Below are 19293 nucleotides of genomic sequence, written 5' to 3' on the forward strand. Positions count from 1 at the left end.
AACTGAGGGAAATCTGGAAATGAACAATTTAGGAACTTGTACAGGAAACTTAGGTGCAAGCCTCAACAACAGAATGAGAGAAATGTAAAAAAGAATCTCATGTACTAAACACACAATAAAAGAAATGAATACCTTAGTCAAAGAAAATGGTTAATCTAAAAAAAAAACTTCTAGCACAAAACATCCAGAAAATCTGGTACACTATGAAAAGACCAAACCTAAAAATAAAGAGGAAGGAAAAGAAACCCAGGTCAAAGGCACAGAAAATATTTTTGACAAAATCATAGAAGAAAATTTCACTAACCTAAAGAAGGAGATGCCTATCAAAGTACAAGAAGCACACAGAACACCAAATAGATTGGACCAGAAAAGAAAGTTCCTTCAGCACATGATAATTAAAACACTAAACACATAGCATAGTCATTTTAATGTTTGACAAAATAGACTTCAAGCTTTAACTAACAGGAGAGATAAGAGATAGGGAAGGACACTTCATATTCATCAAAGGAAAAATCCACCAACCATTGCACCAAACACAAAGGCACCAAAGTTTGAAAAAGAGACACTACCATTGCTTAAATCACATATTGACCCTTGCATACTGAAAGTTGGAGACTTCAATGCCCCACTTTTACCAACAGGTTATTCAGACGAAACATAAAAAGAGAAATGCTGGAGATAACTGACATTATAAAACAAATGAACCTAACATATTACAGAACACTTCACCCAAACACAAAAGAATATACCTTCTTCTCAGCAGCCCACAGAACTTTCTCCAAAACTGACCACATACTCAAACACAAAACAACAGCTTTGACAATAGCCATAAATAACATAAAATATCTTGTGGTAACTTTAACCAAACAAGTAAAATACTTGTATGATATCATAGGATAGAAGACAGATCAGGCACCAGAGTGACCTCGAGGGATAACACCAATTGGTAAGCTAAGCAGTAGTGGAGAGACCACCTCGAATGCTCATTCCTGATAATGAACTTGATGTCTATAACCATCCGGGAGCCTTCATCCTGTGACTGATGGAAGCAGAGGCAAGCACACAATTAATCACTGAACTGAACCCAAGGAACCCAGTGACAGAGAGAGAGATGAGCAAATTGGCAAAGAATGGACTGGCAAAACCAGCAGAGACAGCTGATCTGAACAGGGGAGAGCTCTTGGACCCCAGACCGACAGTGGGGAGGCCAGCATGGGACTGATCTGGACCCCCCAAATGTGAGTGTCAGCGAGAAGGCCTGGGCAACCTATGGGGCCCTGAGCTGTGGATTAGTGTCTATCCCTGGAATACAAACAGTCATCGTGTGCCTATAGCACAAAGAGGGATGCTCTCTCAGCCCGGACTCTTAGGGGAGTGCCTGGACCCTAAACAGAGTGAAATGACAGACTCTAGATATCCCCTATGTGGAAGGATTTGGCAATAGGGTGGGAGGGTGGGGGGAAGGGGAGTGCGGGAGGAGGGGAGGGAGAGGGAACTGGGATTGACATGTAAAACAAGCTATTTAAAATTAAAATAAAAATGATAAAAAAAACTTTAAGACATTGAAAAAGGTATCAGGAGATGGAAAGGTCTCTCATGCCCATGGATCAGTAGAATTAATATACTGAAAATTGCCATCCTACCAAAAGCAATCTACAGATGAAATACAATCCCCATCAAAATTCCAACACAAATCACAGATTTTTGAAAGGACAATTTTCAGCTTCATATGGAAAAACAAAAACCAGAACCTGAAGAATAAAAGATCTGCTAGAGGTATCACCATTCTCAATTTCAAGTTGTGTTACATAGAGAGATAATAATAAAAACTATGTATGGTGTTGGCACAAAATTAGACACGTTGATAAATGGAATTGAATTAAAGACCCAGACATAAATCCACACATCTAATTTTTGATAAAGAAGCATAAATACACAGTGGAAAAAAGAAAGCATCTTCAACAAATGGTGCTGATCAACTAGATGTCTACATGTAGAAGAATGTAAATAGATCCATATTTATCACCTTTCACAAAATTCAAGTCCAAGTGTATCAAAGACCGCAACATAAAACCAGGCACACTGAACCTGATAGAAGACAAAGTGAGGAATCGCCTTAAAAGCATTGACACAGGAAAAGACTTTCTGAACAGAACACCATTAGCACAGATACTAAGATCAACAATTACTAAATGGGATCTCATGAAACAAAAAAAAAATTTCTGCATGGCAAAGAACGCCATCATTCAAACGAGTTGACATCCTACAGAATGGTAAAAGATTTTTACTGACTACACATCCAATAGAGGGTTAATGTCCAAATATAGAAAGAACCTAAGAAACTAGATATCAAGAAAACAAATAGCCCAATTTTAAAATGGGGTATAGGTCTAAACAGAGAATTATCAGAAAAGGAACTCATATGGCTGAGAAATACTTAAATGTTCAACATCCTTAATAATCATGGGAATGCAAATCAAAACTACTTTGAGATTTCATCTTACACCTGTCAGAATAGCTAAGATCAATAAAACAAGTGACAAGGATGTGGAATATAGGGAACAAGTGGCAAGGATGTGGAATATAGGGAACATTCATCCATTGCTGGTGGGAGTGCAAACTTGTACAGCCACTATGGAAATAAGTGTAGAAGTTCCTCCAGAAGAAGAGAATATGTCAAGATCCAGCTATACCACTCTTGGGCATATCCCCAAAGGATGCTTCATCCTGTCACAGAGATGCTTGCTTAACCACGTTCACTGCTGCTGTATTCATAATAGTCAGAAATTGGAAACAACCTAGATGTCCTCCAACAGAAGAATGAATAAAGAAAATATGGTACATCTACACACTTAGAAATAGAATTCTCAGGTAAATGAATTAAACTAGAAAAAGTGAGTGAGTGAGATAACTATGACCCAGAAAGACACATATGGCATGTATTTGATTATATGTGAACATTAGCTGTTAAGACAATGATAACCAGACTACAATCTGTAGAACCACAGAGATTAACTATAGAATAAGAGACTAGGGGGAAAAGACAGATCTCCCTGGGAAAGGGAAATACAATGGATAGTTATGGATGGAAAGGATGGTGTTGGTGGTTTAGAAGTGGAAAATAACAGGAGAGACAGCTAAAATGAAGGGATATCTGAAAAGTAGTATGCAAACTTAATACACTATAAGCTTCCTAACATGTATATATATGAAGGGCATCTAAATGAAATTACCAAAACAGGGGAGACAGAGCCCAAGCTGCCTATCCCTTGATATCAAATGAAGCTTCCAGGACCAGGATTGAGTCATACCTAACCCAGGCTGTTGCCAAGACTATAGGTTGCTTTCCACAAGCTGCCAGCAAGGCACCATTGTTGAATATAACACCTACACAACTCATTGACCATGGAGAAGTAGAGCTGGTGCCCACATAGAGCCTTCATCACTACATTCTAGCATCTTGGTACAGGGAAGTACTCTGTATGCTACTCAAAGAAAAGTGTGAACACCAACCCAGCCACAAATCACTTGATCTACAATGGTGCCCTGCCTGTAAGATAAGCTAGGGCAATGGTGGCACAAAGTTTGTGGGAGTAACCAATCAATTTATGGTTTGACTTAAGGCCCACTCTAACAGATGGAACTCAAAACCGACACAGCTTGGGTGACCAAGGACCTAAGGCTAGGTAACCCAGAGACCTAGGGGAAAACCAAATACTACTAGTCTAGAAGAACAGAACAAACAAAAGAACAAACTCACAGTGTAAAATGACTCCTTAGTGGTATTATGCTATAGTCATCAATGAGTGCCTTACTTGGCCATCATCAGAGAAGCTTCCTCCTGTAGCAGATGAGAACAAATACATAGACCCTCAGCCAAATATTAAGCAGAGAGTGAGAGACCTTGGAACACTCAGCCCTAAATGTGATGACTCCATCGAATTCCTCCTCTCAAGGCTCAGGGAATCCTTTGGAAGAGAAAGCAGTAAGTGTATAAGAGACAGAGGGAATGGAGGACACCAAGAAACCAAGGTCCTCTAAATCAGCATGATCAAAATTCACATGGACTCAGAGACTGACGCAGCATCCATAGGACTTGCATACCAGTCCTTTGTATATGCTCTGGTTTCCAGTTTAGTGTTTTTATAGGATTCCTGAGTGTTCAAAAGAGTGGGTTTGTTTCTTGTGCCTTATTTTGGGCTGTTTTCCTTCTGTTTACTTGTTTTGTTGAATTCTGATATTATAGCTTTTATTTTGTCTTACTATATTTTATTTTGTTATATTTAATATTATCTTTTAAAAGCCTGTTCTTTTCAAAGAAAGACAGAAAGGGAGAGGATCCAGATGGGAGGGGATGTGGGGAGGAGTAGAGGGAAGAAAAGAATATGTGAAAAAGAAATCTATTTTCAATAAAAAGAGGGAAATATGGTTAATTTTTTTAAATTTAGAGGCGAAATTAAATCTAGCTTCACCTCCATCTACCAGATAGAGTTTCCAGTTTCAGAGTTCCTGGAGAAGCCCTGGGAAACCTGGAGGACTGTCTTTGGTCCACTGAAGTTCCACTGAAGATACTCATTGTCCAAGCAGGTATGGACCAGTCAGAAGTATCTAGCCTCCAGTTGTTCATTTGTTTTGGTGCCCATTCTTCTGGTGACCTTGCAGTCTTCACTGCCAGAGAGACTGGGATGGGACTGGGAGAAGGCCAAGCAAGTCCCCTATTATCCAGCCATCTTCCAAGATTTGTAGAATCCAACGCTCTTCCCTGTAATCCCAGGGACGTTCCTTCCCTAGAAATTTATACAGTGGAAAAAGACCTTCAAGTAATTTCCCCCTGAGGTAAGGAAAGTTCTCCAACCTTCCAAAGACTAAGTGTTTTTCCAAATAGGGAACTTTTCTTTTTATGAACTCCACAACAGAGAACTGATTGATCGACTTGGTTATATAATTTTCTCAAACTCTTCTTCTTCTGTGATGGTTCCCATGACTACTTTCCCTGAGCCACTACATTTCACAACTGAGCCTGTCATGTCAGATCCTCAAGCAACTGGAAAGCAAAGAGGGGTAGAGAAAGAGGGAGGACTCCACATATCATGTTGCCAATTCTCTTCATTTTTAGGTGAGAATTACAGCAACTGTTTGAAATCCCACATGTCCTGCCTTGGCAACAGTGACTGCGGCAGGTGGAGAAACAAAAAAAGAGTTTGGGAATCTTGTATAGAGATCAGTTGAATATATGTAATGGCACAGAGGGCGTGATGTTAAGTTCTAGGACACTCGCGTCTCTAGAATATGAGGAGGAGGAGGAGGAGAAAGAGGAGGAGGAGAAGGAGGAGGAGGAGAGGGGGGAGGGAGAGGGAGAGAAAGGGAGGGAGAGTGGGAGGGAGGAAAGGAGGGTGGGAGGGAGGGAGGGAAGGAGGGAGGGAGAATGAGCCAACATTTCCCCCCTTACTAGAGACAATTACCATATAGTAGACAGTCTTGTCATATTTAAGGCAACAGTCTGTGCTGTGGAAGAGCTGTAGAGTGGTAGTGCTGTGCCATCTAGTGGCTAGTTCTTTCTAGTCACTAGATGCAATGTTGGAATGCTAGAACCAATAACTGCCTCCTCTTTTATCACCCCATTCCTGGTGTCCGTAAGGACAGGGGAATGGGCTCCGTGTTAATGCAGCTAGTTCTTGAAGAGAAACTGACTCCTTAGAAGCAGAGTTAGGTACAGAAGGGTTTTGGGGAGAAGACTCTGAGAAAACAGGGGTTGGGGTAAAGAAGTAAGGAAGCAGGAGTGGGCAGAGAACAAACGCTAACTCATAGTGTGCTGCAATGGAAGCCTCAGCTGGCCCTGGGGCTCTGGAATTGAAATGGTCACTCAGAGTTGTCCTAAGCTGAGGTGACGAGATCAGACCATCTTATTAGTTCATTGTTGGCTGTCAGCATCCCCAGGAAGAGGTGAGACCTTTGACTCATGGCAGAATGTAGCAAAGGGTGCTACATCAAGCAGTAGCTTTCTTTCCCCTTTCTTCCCTGTCGACTAACCTCTAACTCGATTAGCCACAGGGCTCACTCTCTGTTACGGGTTAACCACCGCTACAAATGGGTTCTGATTTCATCGGGAAGATCATGTTCGGGGTTCTCGGTAGCGCTTGAAAGGGGAATCATTCTCTATAGAGGGCTGACTCTGAAAGCCTTGCTTTGTCTGTGTCTCTGGTGCTCACATTGATACGTTAGTATTGCCATCCCAGTGAGAACAGAAACCAGACTCAACGGTGCCATCGGGGGAAAGATCAAGTCACATTCACAAGACACAATTAGCTATTTATGTTCCTATAGTTTTCCTCCTGAGAAGATCCAATTAAAGTAGCAACATTTCTTCCTTCTAGCAGCACTGTGTTTTGATCTTGACCAGTTATGTCAGGAGAGAAAATGTTAGACTCAACACTACCAGCTGTCCACAAAGCTATGTCCCCTCATTCAAAAGTAATAGACGTTGGCTGGGGATGTGAGTCACCAGATAGACCTGGTGCCAGCTTCCCTTGCAGCCTGTTGTGAGCTAAGCCCTCGTGAAGGGACCTGGGCAAATGAAATGTAAGCAGCTTTGCCAAGCGTGCTTACAAGTAAACCTCTGGCCCTGGGCTTCTATTCTCTTTCTCCTCACTAAGTAGAAATGTTTCACCAGAATGACATGTCGGTTGTTGTTGCTGAACAAAATGATGCAGTACCATCAACCTGCTATGGTCACCACCCATGGACCACCTCCTAATCAAATCTTGCTAAACTTCCTCTTCCAGAAACATCCACAAACACTTCCTTTTCCTCCTTTTTTGGTCTGTGGCTTTCATGCTTCTACATGCAGGTACATATGTGTATGGGTACATGTGGAGGCCAGAGGACAGCTTTGGCTGCTGTCTCTCAGATGCCATCCATTTTGTTTAGTGAGACAGGATCTCTCATTGGCCTGGTACTCTCTAAATAGGCTAGATTGGACGGCCACGGAGTCCCAGGGCTCTACCTGCCCCTGCTTCCCCAGTGCTGAGATTGCAAGTACATGTGGGCAAGCCAGCCTCTTTTAGAGGCAAGCATTTCCAACTGAGCTGTTGCCCCAGCTGTGCCCTTTCCTCTTTTTCACATTGTCTGTCCCCTCTGCTTTCTGTTACTAGCTTTTCTGTTTATTACTTGCTTCTATTTAGTGCTAGTATGTCTTTGTTCTTTATTGTTCTTTCCCTCGCCCCTGAGTTTTGAGAACCCCTGTTGGAGTAGCCAAAGCCAGCTTTGAATTCACTACATAGCTGAGGATGGCCTTGAACTCCTGATCCTCCTACATCGTCTCCTAAGTGCTGGGGTTGCAAGCACGTACCATTCTGCCCCATTTCCATCTCGTCTCTTATTGAAGGCTCTCTCAAGATGGAACATTCTGTTCCCATTTCTCAGCCAGCTCAGCTGTGGTAGATGCTAATGAAGTCCTATGTAAAACTCTTCACCTGCGGGGAGTGATGCTATCATTGGCTTAGTGTTGTACCTTCCCCCAGAGACTGGACCTCAAGCAAATGTAAGCATACCTGGGGATGAGAGGGGGTGAGTACCGTTAACCCCCAGCAGGTCTGACATGGTATAAGAAAGGAGACTCACAAAAGGTGGAACCAACTCGGTGGCAAACCTCAGAATCTTCCCCAGGAACCAAACTATTGTTAATTCAACCTTGAGCGTATCCTGGTTCGCTCACTTTCACAGTGCTGACTTCCACAGCTCATGGCCGCTGGTCTTCTCCACAGGACCCCCTCACCTCCTCTTCTGGTCTTCCCATCTGAGCAGGGTTACTTACAATGATGAAATGAGCGGTTTAGGGATGCAAGTTTCCCTTGCTTCAAAGGACTGTATGTTTGCCATATAGTGTACATCTCAGCCACATATGACAGTTCATGTGCATCAGACCAAGGCTGGACGTAACCTGGCACACACTTTGTCTGGCTCTTTTCCTTCCCCATCTACTTCACCTGTCCCTTGCCAAGCATTCCTTACCACTAAACGTTTGTCTTGGGTTCTCTTTCTAGTAAATTCAGCATCACTGGTGCCAAACCTTTCCTCTCATTTTTCCAAATAACTTTCTCATTTAGTTAAAGGGAATTTCAGCTCTGACCTGTGCATTCCACAGGCATGACTGAATAGCTTGTTCCAAAGGCTAGGTCAAAAATAATTATCTTTTTTGAAATAATTATAGGAAATACCCGCTATGTTATCTCATCATGAGGATTTTAAAAGCTGATCCGTAAATCCATAGTCCAGTGCCTGATGTATAGCAAATGTCCTTAGGTGTTGTTTTACTCACCCATGGATGATAATTGTGCCTATGTGATGCTTGCTGTAAAGTATGCACACAACAATATCTGTTGAAGAAATGAGACTGAAATTTCACTTTGAGAATCAAGACTATGTTCTGAGATTTGGCCAGCAGAGGGCAAAGTGGATGCAGAAAAAGATCAGATGGGTTGAGTGATGTCTCGAGATTATGAGACAGCTCCCTCACTGTTGGTCTAGGGTCCATCTGAGAGAGGGCTGAGAGAAATGCCTTCATCACAGGAGATTAGTGTTAAATCTGCTACTTGAAACTCTAGAATCTCTCCTACCAGCCCTCAGTAGTGAAGCACACTGTGAATCCAGACAAGTTCCTGGTCCTGATCCCCTGCCTCAGTCTCTGCAGCTCCAGTTTGAAGCCACAAGCTGTGCTGCACCTTCCCGATCTCCCCTGTGCTCATGTTAATTCACATTGGGTGACTATAACTTTCAAGTAAAGGAATCAGAATTAAGTCTCCCAATGAGTCTACAGGTGAGATGAGCCTCCTCCACAGATGGGGACACTAGAGTCACAGAGCAGCCACACGGGCGGGGGGAGGGGGGGCGGCGGCGGGGGCTCACTTCCAGTTCTCTAAATCCTGCAGATCTAGTTAATTTCATTTCTCAAGAATGCTTCCATCCTTTACCATCTGACCACGCAAAGCTGTACTCAGACACTTTTGCAGAGCTCCAACATAGCTGCTTGTGGAATTCCCTCTTCTGAGCCTCCACTGAAGAAACACAGAAGCATTTATTTTATTGTTTTTAAAGATGCAACTATTTTTATTTTACGTGTCTGGATGTTTGCCTGCATGTCTGTCTGTCTGTGCATCACATGTATGCCTGGTGCTCTCAGATGCCAGAAGAGGTCATTGGATCCCTTAGAACAGGGGTCAGCTGGTTGTGAGCCACATAGCGCTGGGAACCAACCCTGGGTCCCCTGCAAGAGCTGTTAACTGAGAAAGTTTTGGTTTTATTGAGAAAAGCAGCTTTCTTGCCCTTTATAATGTCAGCATCATATGCTGGGTCATTTAAGTCAAGTATCACACACACCGCTGAGGTGGAAAGGGAAAATCACCTATAACCCTATGCCACTGAGATACCTGCTATCAAAAATCCTTAGAGCAGTTGCTGAATACAAACATGTATGTTTCAGTGGGACCTTCTGGGAAACGCATGGGGATCCCTCAATTAGCATCAGACACAGAAATGGGTGGCTTCAGTGTAGGACCTGCAGCAAATAGCTGGTGGAGAATTCACTCTCCATGGTATATAAATTAGGTAAAACCATGTGAAATCACCAATATGCTTTATGTACTTCAGTCTAATGTATGTGAATGTAAGAGCAGAATTGATAAGCCATGTAAACTTTCAAGTCTATTTTATTATACGAAAGAGAAAAGAAGAAAGGGCCAGAAAGAGAAGAAGTACCCTGCTGTTTTAGTTAGGGTTTTTAGTGCTGTGATAAACATCATAACGGAAAGAAACTTGGGGAGGAAAGGGTTTATTTTATCTTACATCTTTCAGGTCATAATCCATCACTGAGCTAAGTTGGAACCTGGAGGCAGGAACCAAAGCAGAGTGTATGTATGTGTGTGTGTGTGTGTGTGTGTGTGTGTATATATATATATATATATATATATATATATATATAGAGAGAGAGAGAGAGAGAGAGAGAGAGAGAGAGAGAGAGAGAGAGAGGCTTCCTCCTCCTGGATTGTTCAGTTACTTTCCTATATACCCCAGGATGGCACTACTCACCTGGGCCCTTTCACACCAATCATCAATCAAGAAAATAACCTACAGGCTTACCTACAGGCCAGTCAGATGGGGGCGTTTTCTGAGCTGAGGTTCCCTCTTCCCAGATGTGTCAAGTTAACAAAAATGAAAAACTTCCAATTGCCACAACTAGCTAAAGTGACACACCACTTTAAATGTAAGATGCTCATCGGTTCTCCCATTGAACCAAGCCTTTTACACACGGTATCATTCAACATGGCCATCTCTTGGGTGTAATAATAATCCCCTAGAAGCAAATTTCACATTGGTATTAGAACATTTCTCACATAATTCAGAGTAGAAGAAGCTATACCCAAAGTAGTAAAGTCCCTGGAACTGGAGACGTGACTGGGAAGGGTCAGGTGACATGACCCATGTCACTAATAAATATAACTCTCAGGACCATGTGCTTTCACAGGCTGTCTTAAGACCCTGGAAGTACTTGAGCAATACATTAACACAGTGGCATGTCTTTGGTAATATTTGTAAAAGTAAGATATTTCTCACTGCCCCCCATAACTCCCTACCAAGATAGAGCCCCCCCAGGCAGGTCTTGAACTCCTAATGATCCTCCCTATTCACCCTCTTGAGCACTAGGATACAGGCGTGAACTATGTGCTTGGCCTCAAGGTCTTTGGGCCAGAATCTTGCCCCATGTGTCATTCAAAAAGACAAAAGGACCAAAGTTCCTGGATTCCGGTCATGGCACTTGTTCTGCTTATTGACAGATGAGACAAAACCCACATGTGTTAAGTTCGTATAAAGAAATAAAACATGAATTAACACAAATAATCAGCATTGCTCTGTTTTACCAATGTTTCTCATGTTTGAAGGTCATACATTAAAAGATCATGTGTCCAGAGTGTCTTCTGTTCCATTTCCCTTCATCTTCCTCTTCTCCTACCCGCCGGTAGTCCATATTTCTATATATTTGTCAATGAACTCCTAGTATATAGTGCCTATCTTTGTCTGGAAAAAATGTCTTATACACAAGGCCAAGCCTACCAGCTCCTCCTCTCTGGTTCCAATTTCTTACCAATTTCTTGTTGATCTTATATAGATAGAGACACTGGGGCTTGAGAGGGTCCAGAGTTGAGTTCTGGAGGCCCAAGAAGACAATCCTTAGGCATCGTAATCTTCCATCATCCTTGGGCACCTCACATCAGATCATAGACACTCGGTTCTTGATGTATACGTGATAGGGGTCGCTACGTTTGTCCACTTTTCGTGAACGGGTGTATCCCAGGATGAGACTGCCCACAGTGACAGCAAACAGGAACATGACAAAGAGAATGTACATATAGGAGTTATCGTTACGTCCAGGAAGGCTAGCCCGACGCTCTTCAGTTTGATTGTCTGATCCTAGCCCTGGTCCAGGCCGGCAGAGCAAGTGACTGTGAAGGGTGGCATTCAGAGCCTTTAGTACAGCATGGAGGCTCTTGTACCAGGCCTCAGTCCCGTTGGAAGTCTCCATAGCAACAGAAATTGAGGTACTAGAGGAACTGGAATGTGATCTGATGGTGAGAGAAAAAAGGGAAGGGGTGGCTCTGTTACCCACAGCTTGAACGACTTCCCCACTTTGCAGACCTAGGCTAGAGCCCCAGTACCATGGCTCTTCTCCACCCTTCCTCGCTGGTCTGTCTTCTCCACTAGGTCTCAGACTCAGTGATGGGAAGGGCTGTCTGCTTTCCTCCCTGCTGTACATAAGCACTCAGGAAAGCATCCTACAGAGCATATGGAATGGAGCCTTTCCTGGCCAGTGAAATCCATGTTACCCTCTCTTTTCTTTGGACTGTATAAATTGACTAGACTAGGCTGAGAGAAACTTAGAGGTTATTTAATCAAATTCCTTCCATTTTATGCACAGGGAAACTGAGGCCCCAAACAAATAAGTAACCTATTCATGATCGGGGAGTAGCAAACACTATTTTTAGGACTCCTTAATAGATCAAATACCCACAATCCAATGGCCAATTCCAAAGCTCTCTTTCATCTAAGCATAACTGTCAACAAACATTATTATTACATATGTATACATATACATATATATATACATATACATATGTATCCCAAACATGATTATTACTTACAAGGTCTTTCCCTAGAAAAGATAGTCTGACCATGATAAATACTCATGACAGCTCTATGCAGAGTTGGAGAGACAGAATCTAAATAACATAACAATATTCTACTGCCTGCCACCCAGGACTGGCTTACATTCCATAAAAGACCTTTTTAGGTTCTCTGCCATCCAGTACTTGTGCTCTTTTCTGGATAAAGGAAGCAGAAGAACTTCCTGAATTAAGATGTTAAGAAACAAGAAATCTAAGTTTGCCTCCACATGGACCAGTGGCAAGCAGGAACACCACAGTGAAATTAATGATTCAATGAGTCACTCAGTCAATCATTATTTTCCTGGACTAGGTTCTGTGCTGGGGCCTTGAGAAAGCTAAAACCCAGTCCTCACCCTCAAGGCCAGCCTAATGTGGTTCAGGTAACAACCCAGGAGCTACATAAAAGAGCTACTTAAAGTGATTAACACTTGCCGGGTGTTGGTGGCACATGCCTTTAATCCCAGCACTCGGGAGGCAGAGGCAGGCGGATCTCTGTGAGTTCGAGGCCAGCCTGGTCTACAGAGCTAGTTCCAGGACAGCCTCCAAAACAATACAGAGAAACCCTGTCTCGAAAAACCAAAAAAAAATGATTAGCACTTGCCAGGGCTTAGAGAAGGCAAGACCTGGAAAGAGACGAACAAAGGTGCATCAACAAGACAGTACATAAGAGGTCTAGAAGAATCGAAGATCACATGAAGAGGTGGGGATGTAAGATGGACAGAAGGAGAAGACAGGGTGTGGGACAGAAGAAACCAATGGGGCCAACAGACTGGAGTGCCATGCTGTGTGTTGGAACTTGATCCTGAAACTGGGCTTTAAAGACACCATTGCATTTTAAGAAGGTAAAATGGGCAGATCTGTGCTTCAAAATAATTGTGTAGCTGCTATGTGACCTGGCAGGGGTGAGGGTTGAGGCAGGGCAGTGACAAGGGTCTTGGGATGTTTGGAAATAGGCTGTTGAGTCCTGGACCAGGGTAGAAGGCATGACAAAGAGGGAACAGGGACAGATGTGAGACTTGAGAGGGATTTGGGGGAGAGAATGATTAACATGAAGTCCAAGGAGGAAAGGTCCCAGACAGACACAGGCAAGCAGCATGGATCTAGACAAGCCCACACAGAGGGAACTTGGTTTCTGTAACAGGCATGGCTTCCTTATCTATCAAAAAAAAAAAAAAAAGGTCATTAGTGGAAGTTGTTGAACAGTGAGTATAAAGTTTCTGTTGCAGAATACAAAGTTCTAAGATTTATACCACAGCAGTGTGAAGACAGGTAACACTACTTAGTTATGCACTCATAGGATTAGAGGGCACATTTGGAGTTATGCCTTTTTAACTATAACTAGTAAGGCTATTATGCTTCCTGAGCTTAGAACGTCCATAGGGCGGAGGTGAAATCTCCCTGTCACTGGTCAGTTTTCTTTGATAACCCTTCTTGGAAACGGGTTTTGACTGGTGGGGCACAGGGAAAGCATAATGGATCTGGAGAACTCACCAAACAGTACAGAAACTCTGCTGGCTCTGAGACATCTCTGAGAATCTCCTTGTGGCTGTCCCACAGCTCCTCAGTTCCTTGGCCTCTCCAGGGTGCATCTGGATACAGCCAGAGTCTTGGTGTTGACAGGAAAGCTGAGAGCTATAAACTGGGGAGGAGGCAGAAAAGAAGGAAGAGAGAAACCAGACACACAAACCTCAGAACCAAGGGTGGATCACCCAAGGTCAGTTCCTAAGGGTTGTGCAATCAACTTTCTGTGGGTTCTGACCCCACCCCTATTCCTCTCCCCTTCCTGCAACAGCTGGCCCAAGCCTGCCTACAGTTGTCGCTACAGGGACAATGCGGTGGCCAAAGGACATCTGATTGTCGTCTCCCAGTCCCAGGTTCACAGCATCTTAACTGGGTGACTTTGTGGGAAGCCTCTGTTTAACCTGTGGCACAACCTAAAACCCTTCTCCTTCACCAAGGTGCTGGCACCTTAGTAGAAGACTTTTGGAAGCCACGAGAGTGAGCTGAGTGGTGAAATGGCTGCAGTTCCACAGAAATAAATGGAGCATTACTAACCAACTCTGTTTGGACAGATAGTGTATGGATGTGTCCCATCCATCATGATGGTTCGGTGAGTAAAGGTACCTGCTGCTAACTCTGTGGCCTGAGTTTGATCCTGGAATCTACATGGTGGAAAGAGAGAACCAACTACTGAAAGTTGTCCTCTGACCTCCACATGTACAACCTCCCTCATAAAATAATTAAAATGAACATGTCCCATAATCAACTGTCTGTAGCATGGCTTTGTCGTAAAAATTAAAGAGCATTCTGTAAGGCATGGCTGTAAATGCCACAGATGGTGGTTTGTGTAGTGCGGGAGCTGGAAGGGCCTCCAGAGTTCACTAAGGCTAAATGTCTTCATTTTACAGTAAAGGAAATGGAAGCCCAGGCAGCTGTCTTGGTCAAGCTGCCACTTGTGTGACTTTAGGCATGTGATTTCCGTGTTTTTTTTTCTTTTTTTTAATCTCAACTTCTATGTGCATCTGTAAAATGAAGGGGTCATGGTCAGCTTAAACATCCTGTGACAGTATGAATCACAGAGCCATATTGTGAGATCCTGAGAGATTGGATTGGCTAGGGGAGGCAGGCTTTGGGAGCCTTCTAGAAGCCTTCAGAACCCAAGATGGAGAAGGCTACAGAGTCTTCCTAGCAGGTTGATCTTCCTGATTGACTTACACCTGACATTCCAGCCTAGGTAAACTGAATACCAACTGCGTGACTTGTCCCCGTTTCCTCCTAGCGTCTTACCTGCCTGGGTGGCTGGCCCTGGGGAAAGAGACAGATTGTGTGGGGAGTGGGAGTAAGAGGCAGGTGAAGGACAGGGTGGAGCAGAGAGCCAAGCAACCTCTCACCCATCAGACCCTCCAGTCAGAGCCTCTCAGGACATTTGGAACTCTGACGGGAGGAACAAAAAGGCTCTATTACAGACTCTTAGGTGCTGGGTTTGGGTGTGGACTAGGGGCAAGGTACTGAGCATGCTTTGGGGTAAGGAGAAACAGAGAGCTGAAGCAGGGGCAGACTGGTTCCCTAGGACCCGCCTCTGGCTTCCATCTCCTGGAGAGTTATTGATTAACAAACTCCTAGGATGAGTTCTTGTCTCAGGGAGGCCTTTGCTTGAAGTAGGTAATGGGCCGGCTTGGAATGAAGACTAACAGCTACTGAGCAAGCTGAAGAAAACTAACAGTTGTCAAACTCCTGTGGATGTGATCCTGCCGCTGGCTCCATCTCCCTATGGCTCTCCCAGAGTCTGTGTCCAGGAGAGTAAGCTCCAAGCCATGAATTCAGCATACGTTTCTTGTGCTTCTATGTCTCTTACTGTTTTCTCTCTCTCTCTCTTTCTTTCTTTCTTTTTTTCTTCCTTCCTTTCTTTCTTTCTTCCTCCCTTCCTCCCTTCCTTCCTTCCTTTTACTCATACTGTTTTCTTAAGCAGGAATTCCTTTGCACTTTCCATCTGCTCAGAAAACTCGTTCATTCATCCTTTCTCAAGACAACTCCCCTCCCCCACTCAATAACTAGTTAGTGAATCAATACCTATTCTACAAGAGAGTCCCCCACCCCTTAACTCTTTCCCCAACAGATTCATGAAAACAGCTTCCAATGCTTTAAGAGAAAAACAGAGTAGGAACAACTCCAAGTTTGATCAAGACAGGCTGCCTTAGGAAAAGGGAGGCTCCTTGATCAGGGGGCATGGTGCAGGGGAGGGAAATTGTGAGCCTCCTTTGGAAGCCAAGACATTTCCTGCATCTGATCTGAACCCATTTATCCAAAGGGCAAACATTCTTGGTCCCCAAATACCAGTAAATGGTTTTGCAACACTCTTCCCTGTGTACCTACTTAAGGTGTGGCCATCCACACCCACAAACTGCACACACACACGGTCCCAGCCTGTGATCTTGCCTTTCAAGGGAGCCTTTCATGATCCTAGTCCTGGCCTGGGTCTGGCTGTGTGACCTTGAACACTGGCTTTATTTCCTCTGAACCACATCTGTAAGATAGAGGCATTACTCATGCCCTGCTTACCTCGTGAGAACTGGGAGAGACAATAGATGAGAACGTGTTTTAGAAATAGCAAACATAAGAGGGCATTACTGGGAAGCCTGCTCACATTGTTCCCCTAGAAGTCTCCACGTCTCAATTCACCCCTTATCATCAAGAACAGTCACCCTATGTGACGCTCCCTGCCATGGCCCTCCTACCCTCCACATAAACCAGGGGGGCCTTATTACTCTTCGAGAATCTCAGAAATGTTGGTCCCCTTTATTGTTTGATGAGCCCTGTCACCTTTGTCATTTAAAAGTGCCATTTTGCAGTATGAGAATGAGGAGGAGACCTGGGTTTCTATCCCCTACTGGACCAGTATGGGTAGACTGGAGGTTCTTGGTCTTGTCTGGCTCTCTCTTTTAAGATACTTCACGCACCCCCACATCACAGATTGAAATGCACCTTGAGAAGGATGAAGTGAAGAAAGTTGCTCACTGATTTTCATCTGAAGGCGTCAACAGACTTTAAAAGCAGTTTTTAATGCCTCCTGCATAGCACCCCTCCATTTGGAATTGACAAGGGGGCTGAGTGCTAGGGAGAATGAGTTTATTCCTTATCTGTAAGTGAAATAGAGTCCTGGGCTTGGGATGAAGAAACACTGGCTCTAATTCAGTTTGGCCCCTTGAGCGACCCTAGATAAAGGCTTCAGTTTCCTCACATGCAAATGAATGAGGAGTAGGAGGCAGGAATCAGAGTTAGGAGGAACTGCTCCCTGGACTGAGATCAGAGACCTCCCAAACATTCCCCTGTGCCTTCAATGGTTTGTGTGGGGCAATTGGAGCAGCGAACCCACCTAAGAAAAGAAAGCACAAGTCACAGAGCCATGGGTGACAGGTTTACATTACCTGAAAACTAGAATCCAAGACGCCTGCCTTCCAAGCTAGACCTGCTACTAGCTGCAGAAGTGCTTTGGGAGTCCCAGACTTTCCTAGGAACTGGCCGCAGAGGGCTAGTCACAGTGGAGAAGAATGAGCATGTCAGTTGTGCAGAGCCCGCAGCTTTCTTTGGTCGAGTAAGACTGACTCCTGGAATGTTATTTCCACGAGTGCCCCCTGTAGACCTGTAGGTGTTCTCGTGCCTATCTGTAGGCGTAGAGGAGCTTTTGCCGCCCGGAGGGAATCCTGGGAGGACATGTGCGAACCTCCCACGATTTCCATGCGTAGCTATGCTCTGGACTCCCTTGTGCTCACTGGGGATAGCTGCTCTTCTCTCTGCGGAGGATCCACTGGGTATTTTAGCAGCACCCCCAAATCGGGTCCTCCCTGTCAAAACACATCCTGGACCCTCACCGGGAGACAGAAATCCCTGCATTTTTCCAATCCTATGGGTGCGCCTTACCTGCCTCTGCGATCCGTCTCCAGTGAGCGCTGCGATGATGACCCGCAGTGCTCCTTGCCCCCACAGCTCTGCACTCCTACTGGCTCTCGGTTCCCTTTTCCCTTCCCTGCATGTCCCCTCCTCTGGCCCCGCCCTGCCCTAGTACACCAGCTTCAGCGCTGGCTAGCTTGGGGCGCCTCCGCCCAGCTTCTTGGCCTTACCCGATTGTGGGAAACCGCCCGCTTCCTGGACCTGAGACCGATTTTTTTTTCTCGTTTGTGTCGCTATGTTTCAGCCAACCTAGCAAAAGGCTGATTTCCAGAAACCCAGACCAAGCGCTATGCGTTGGTGGAGTTGGGTGTAGCACCTGTGTGGCTCCATGGCACTGGTCAGTTCCCTACTGGGCCCTTGGCTTTCTCATAATAGGTACCACCGGCTTATGGTAGGGTCAGAAGTGTTCTCAGAATTCAAAATACTAAGACCGGGATAGCCAGAAAAAAAGCATCTGATTCTAACACAAACCCTGATTTCAGTTTGCAGATGCCCAAACTGGGGAGTCTATACTCACCAAGCAAGTTAGCATCAGAGCTGGGACTCGGAATGCACTAGTCTCCAGGAGGTGCCTCCTCCCTCCGGAGCCACTCACACTCCTAATCAGCTTGTGTCCAGCCACCTCTTAACTGGTGTCTGCTCCAGATCACTCGTTTTCCAGCCACTGGGCCCTCATTCAGCTTATTTCTGATGATATTACAGGCTACGTAAAGGAGAAGAAGCCAAGGGAAGCTGAGAAATGGGAGCCAGGTGGCCATCAACAGGAAAATGCCAGAACCCGGGACCAACCTCTCAGAGGTCACTTATTCAAGCTCTCTTTACAAGTGGAGGGCCATACAAGGCATTCAGACAAGCTCCGGCACACTCTTGCAAAGATCTGCTGCAGTATTTCTGAGGCACCTAATGTCAATCACAGAAATTTAGGACATGATTATCTAAGAAGTGCTTGGTGGGGGGCTGCCATAAGGTAGGCATCTTGTGCATAATTTCTTTTTTTTTAATCAATTTATTTGTTATGCATACAGTGTTCCGCCTGTATGTATGCCCGCTGGCCAGAAGAGGGCACCAGACTTCATTACAGATGGTTGTGAGCCACCATGCGGTTGCTGGGAATTGAACTCAGGACTTCTGGAAGAGCAGCCAGTGCTCTTAACCACCAAGCCATCTCTCCAGCCCTTGTGCATAATTTCTAATCTCCTTCAGAACACATCATTGCTGTGTTGTTTCTGGGCCATACGTTTCTATCCAGCCATTTTTCACTTCGGTGGAGACCACCTGTCAGAGAAGTCATCCTGACCACTGAGGTGTACTCTCTTAGTCTCCAGTCTGCAAACCTGGGGGGTGCTTGTTTCAGTAAAGTAGACTTCAGACTCCTCCCCCAGAGGCTCTGATTTAGAAGATCTAGGGTTCAGAAGTCAGCATATTAAAAAACAAGACTCTCAATGATGCTTAAGACTAGCCTTGAGGGCACAAGGCATACAAGGGGTGCACAGACATACCTGCAGGCAAAACACACACACACACACACCAAACAAACAAACAAACAAAAACCCTGCAAGGGGCAGAAAGATGGTTCAGCAGCTAAGAACACCTGCTGCTCTTGCAGGAGACCCCATTAGATTCCCAGTGA

At 44.6% G+C, this 19293-nt stretch overlaps 1 protein-coding gene across 2 annotated transcripts; it reads right to left on the reverse strand.

The window, feature by feature from the left end:
* Positions 1-10893: 10893 nt before the first annotated feature.
* On the reverse strand, positions 10894-17750 carry Kcne3 (potassium voltage-gated channel subfamily E regulatory subunit 3). 2 transcript variants are annotated; one of them, XM_040758090.1, is made up of 3 exons: positions 17141-17534; positions 13707-13854; positions 10894-11615 (listed from the first exon to the last, which is right to left on the reverse strand). In XM_040758090.1, the coding sequence occupies exon 3, from the start codon at positions 11573-11575 to the stop codon at positions 11264-11266; it is 312 nt and encodes a 103-aa protein (XP_040614024.1). In that variant the 5' UTR covers positions 11576-11615; positions 13707-13854; positions 17141-17534; the 3' UTR covers positions 10894-11263. The 2 variants fall into 2 exon arrangements, 1 of the variants encoding a protein (XP_040614024.1); XR_005881753.1 differs by lacking the exons at positions 10894-11615; positions 17141-17534 and adding exons at positions 11622-13371; positions 17634-17750.
* Positions 17751-19293: the final 1543 nt, after the last annotated feature.

Source organism: Mesocricetus auratus, unplaced genomic scaffold (assembly GCF_017639785.1).
Source record: "Mesocricetus auratus isolate SY011 unplaced genomic scaffold, BCM_Maur_2.0 Super-Scaffold_4256, whole genome shotgun sequence".
Lineage (NCBI taxonomy): Eukaryota > Metazoa > Chordata > Mammalia > Rodentia > Cricetidae > Mesocricetus > Mesocricetus auratus.

Bases quoted from the DNA above. Each gene is read 5' to 3' on its own strand.
- Kcne3 (XM_040758090.1), bottom strand. From the start codon at position 11,575: ATGGAGACTTCCAACGGGACTGAGGCCTGGTACAAGAGCCTCCATGCT.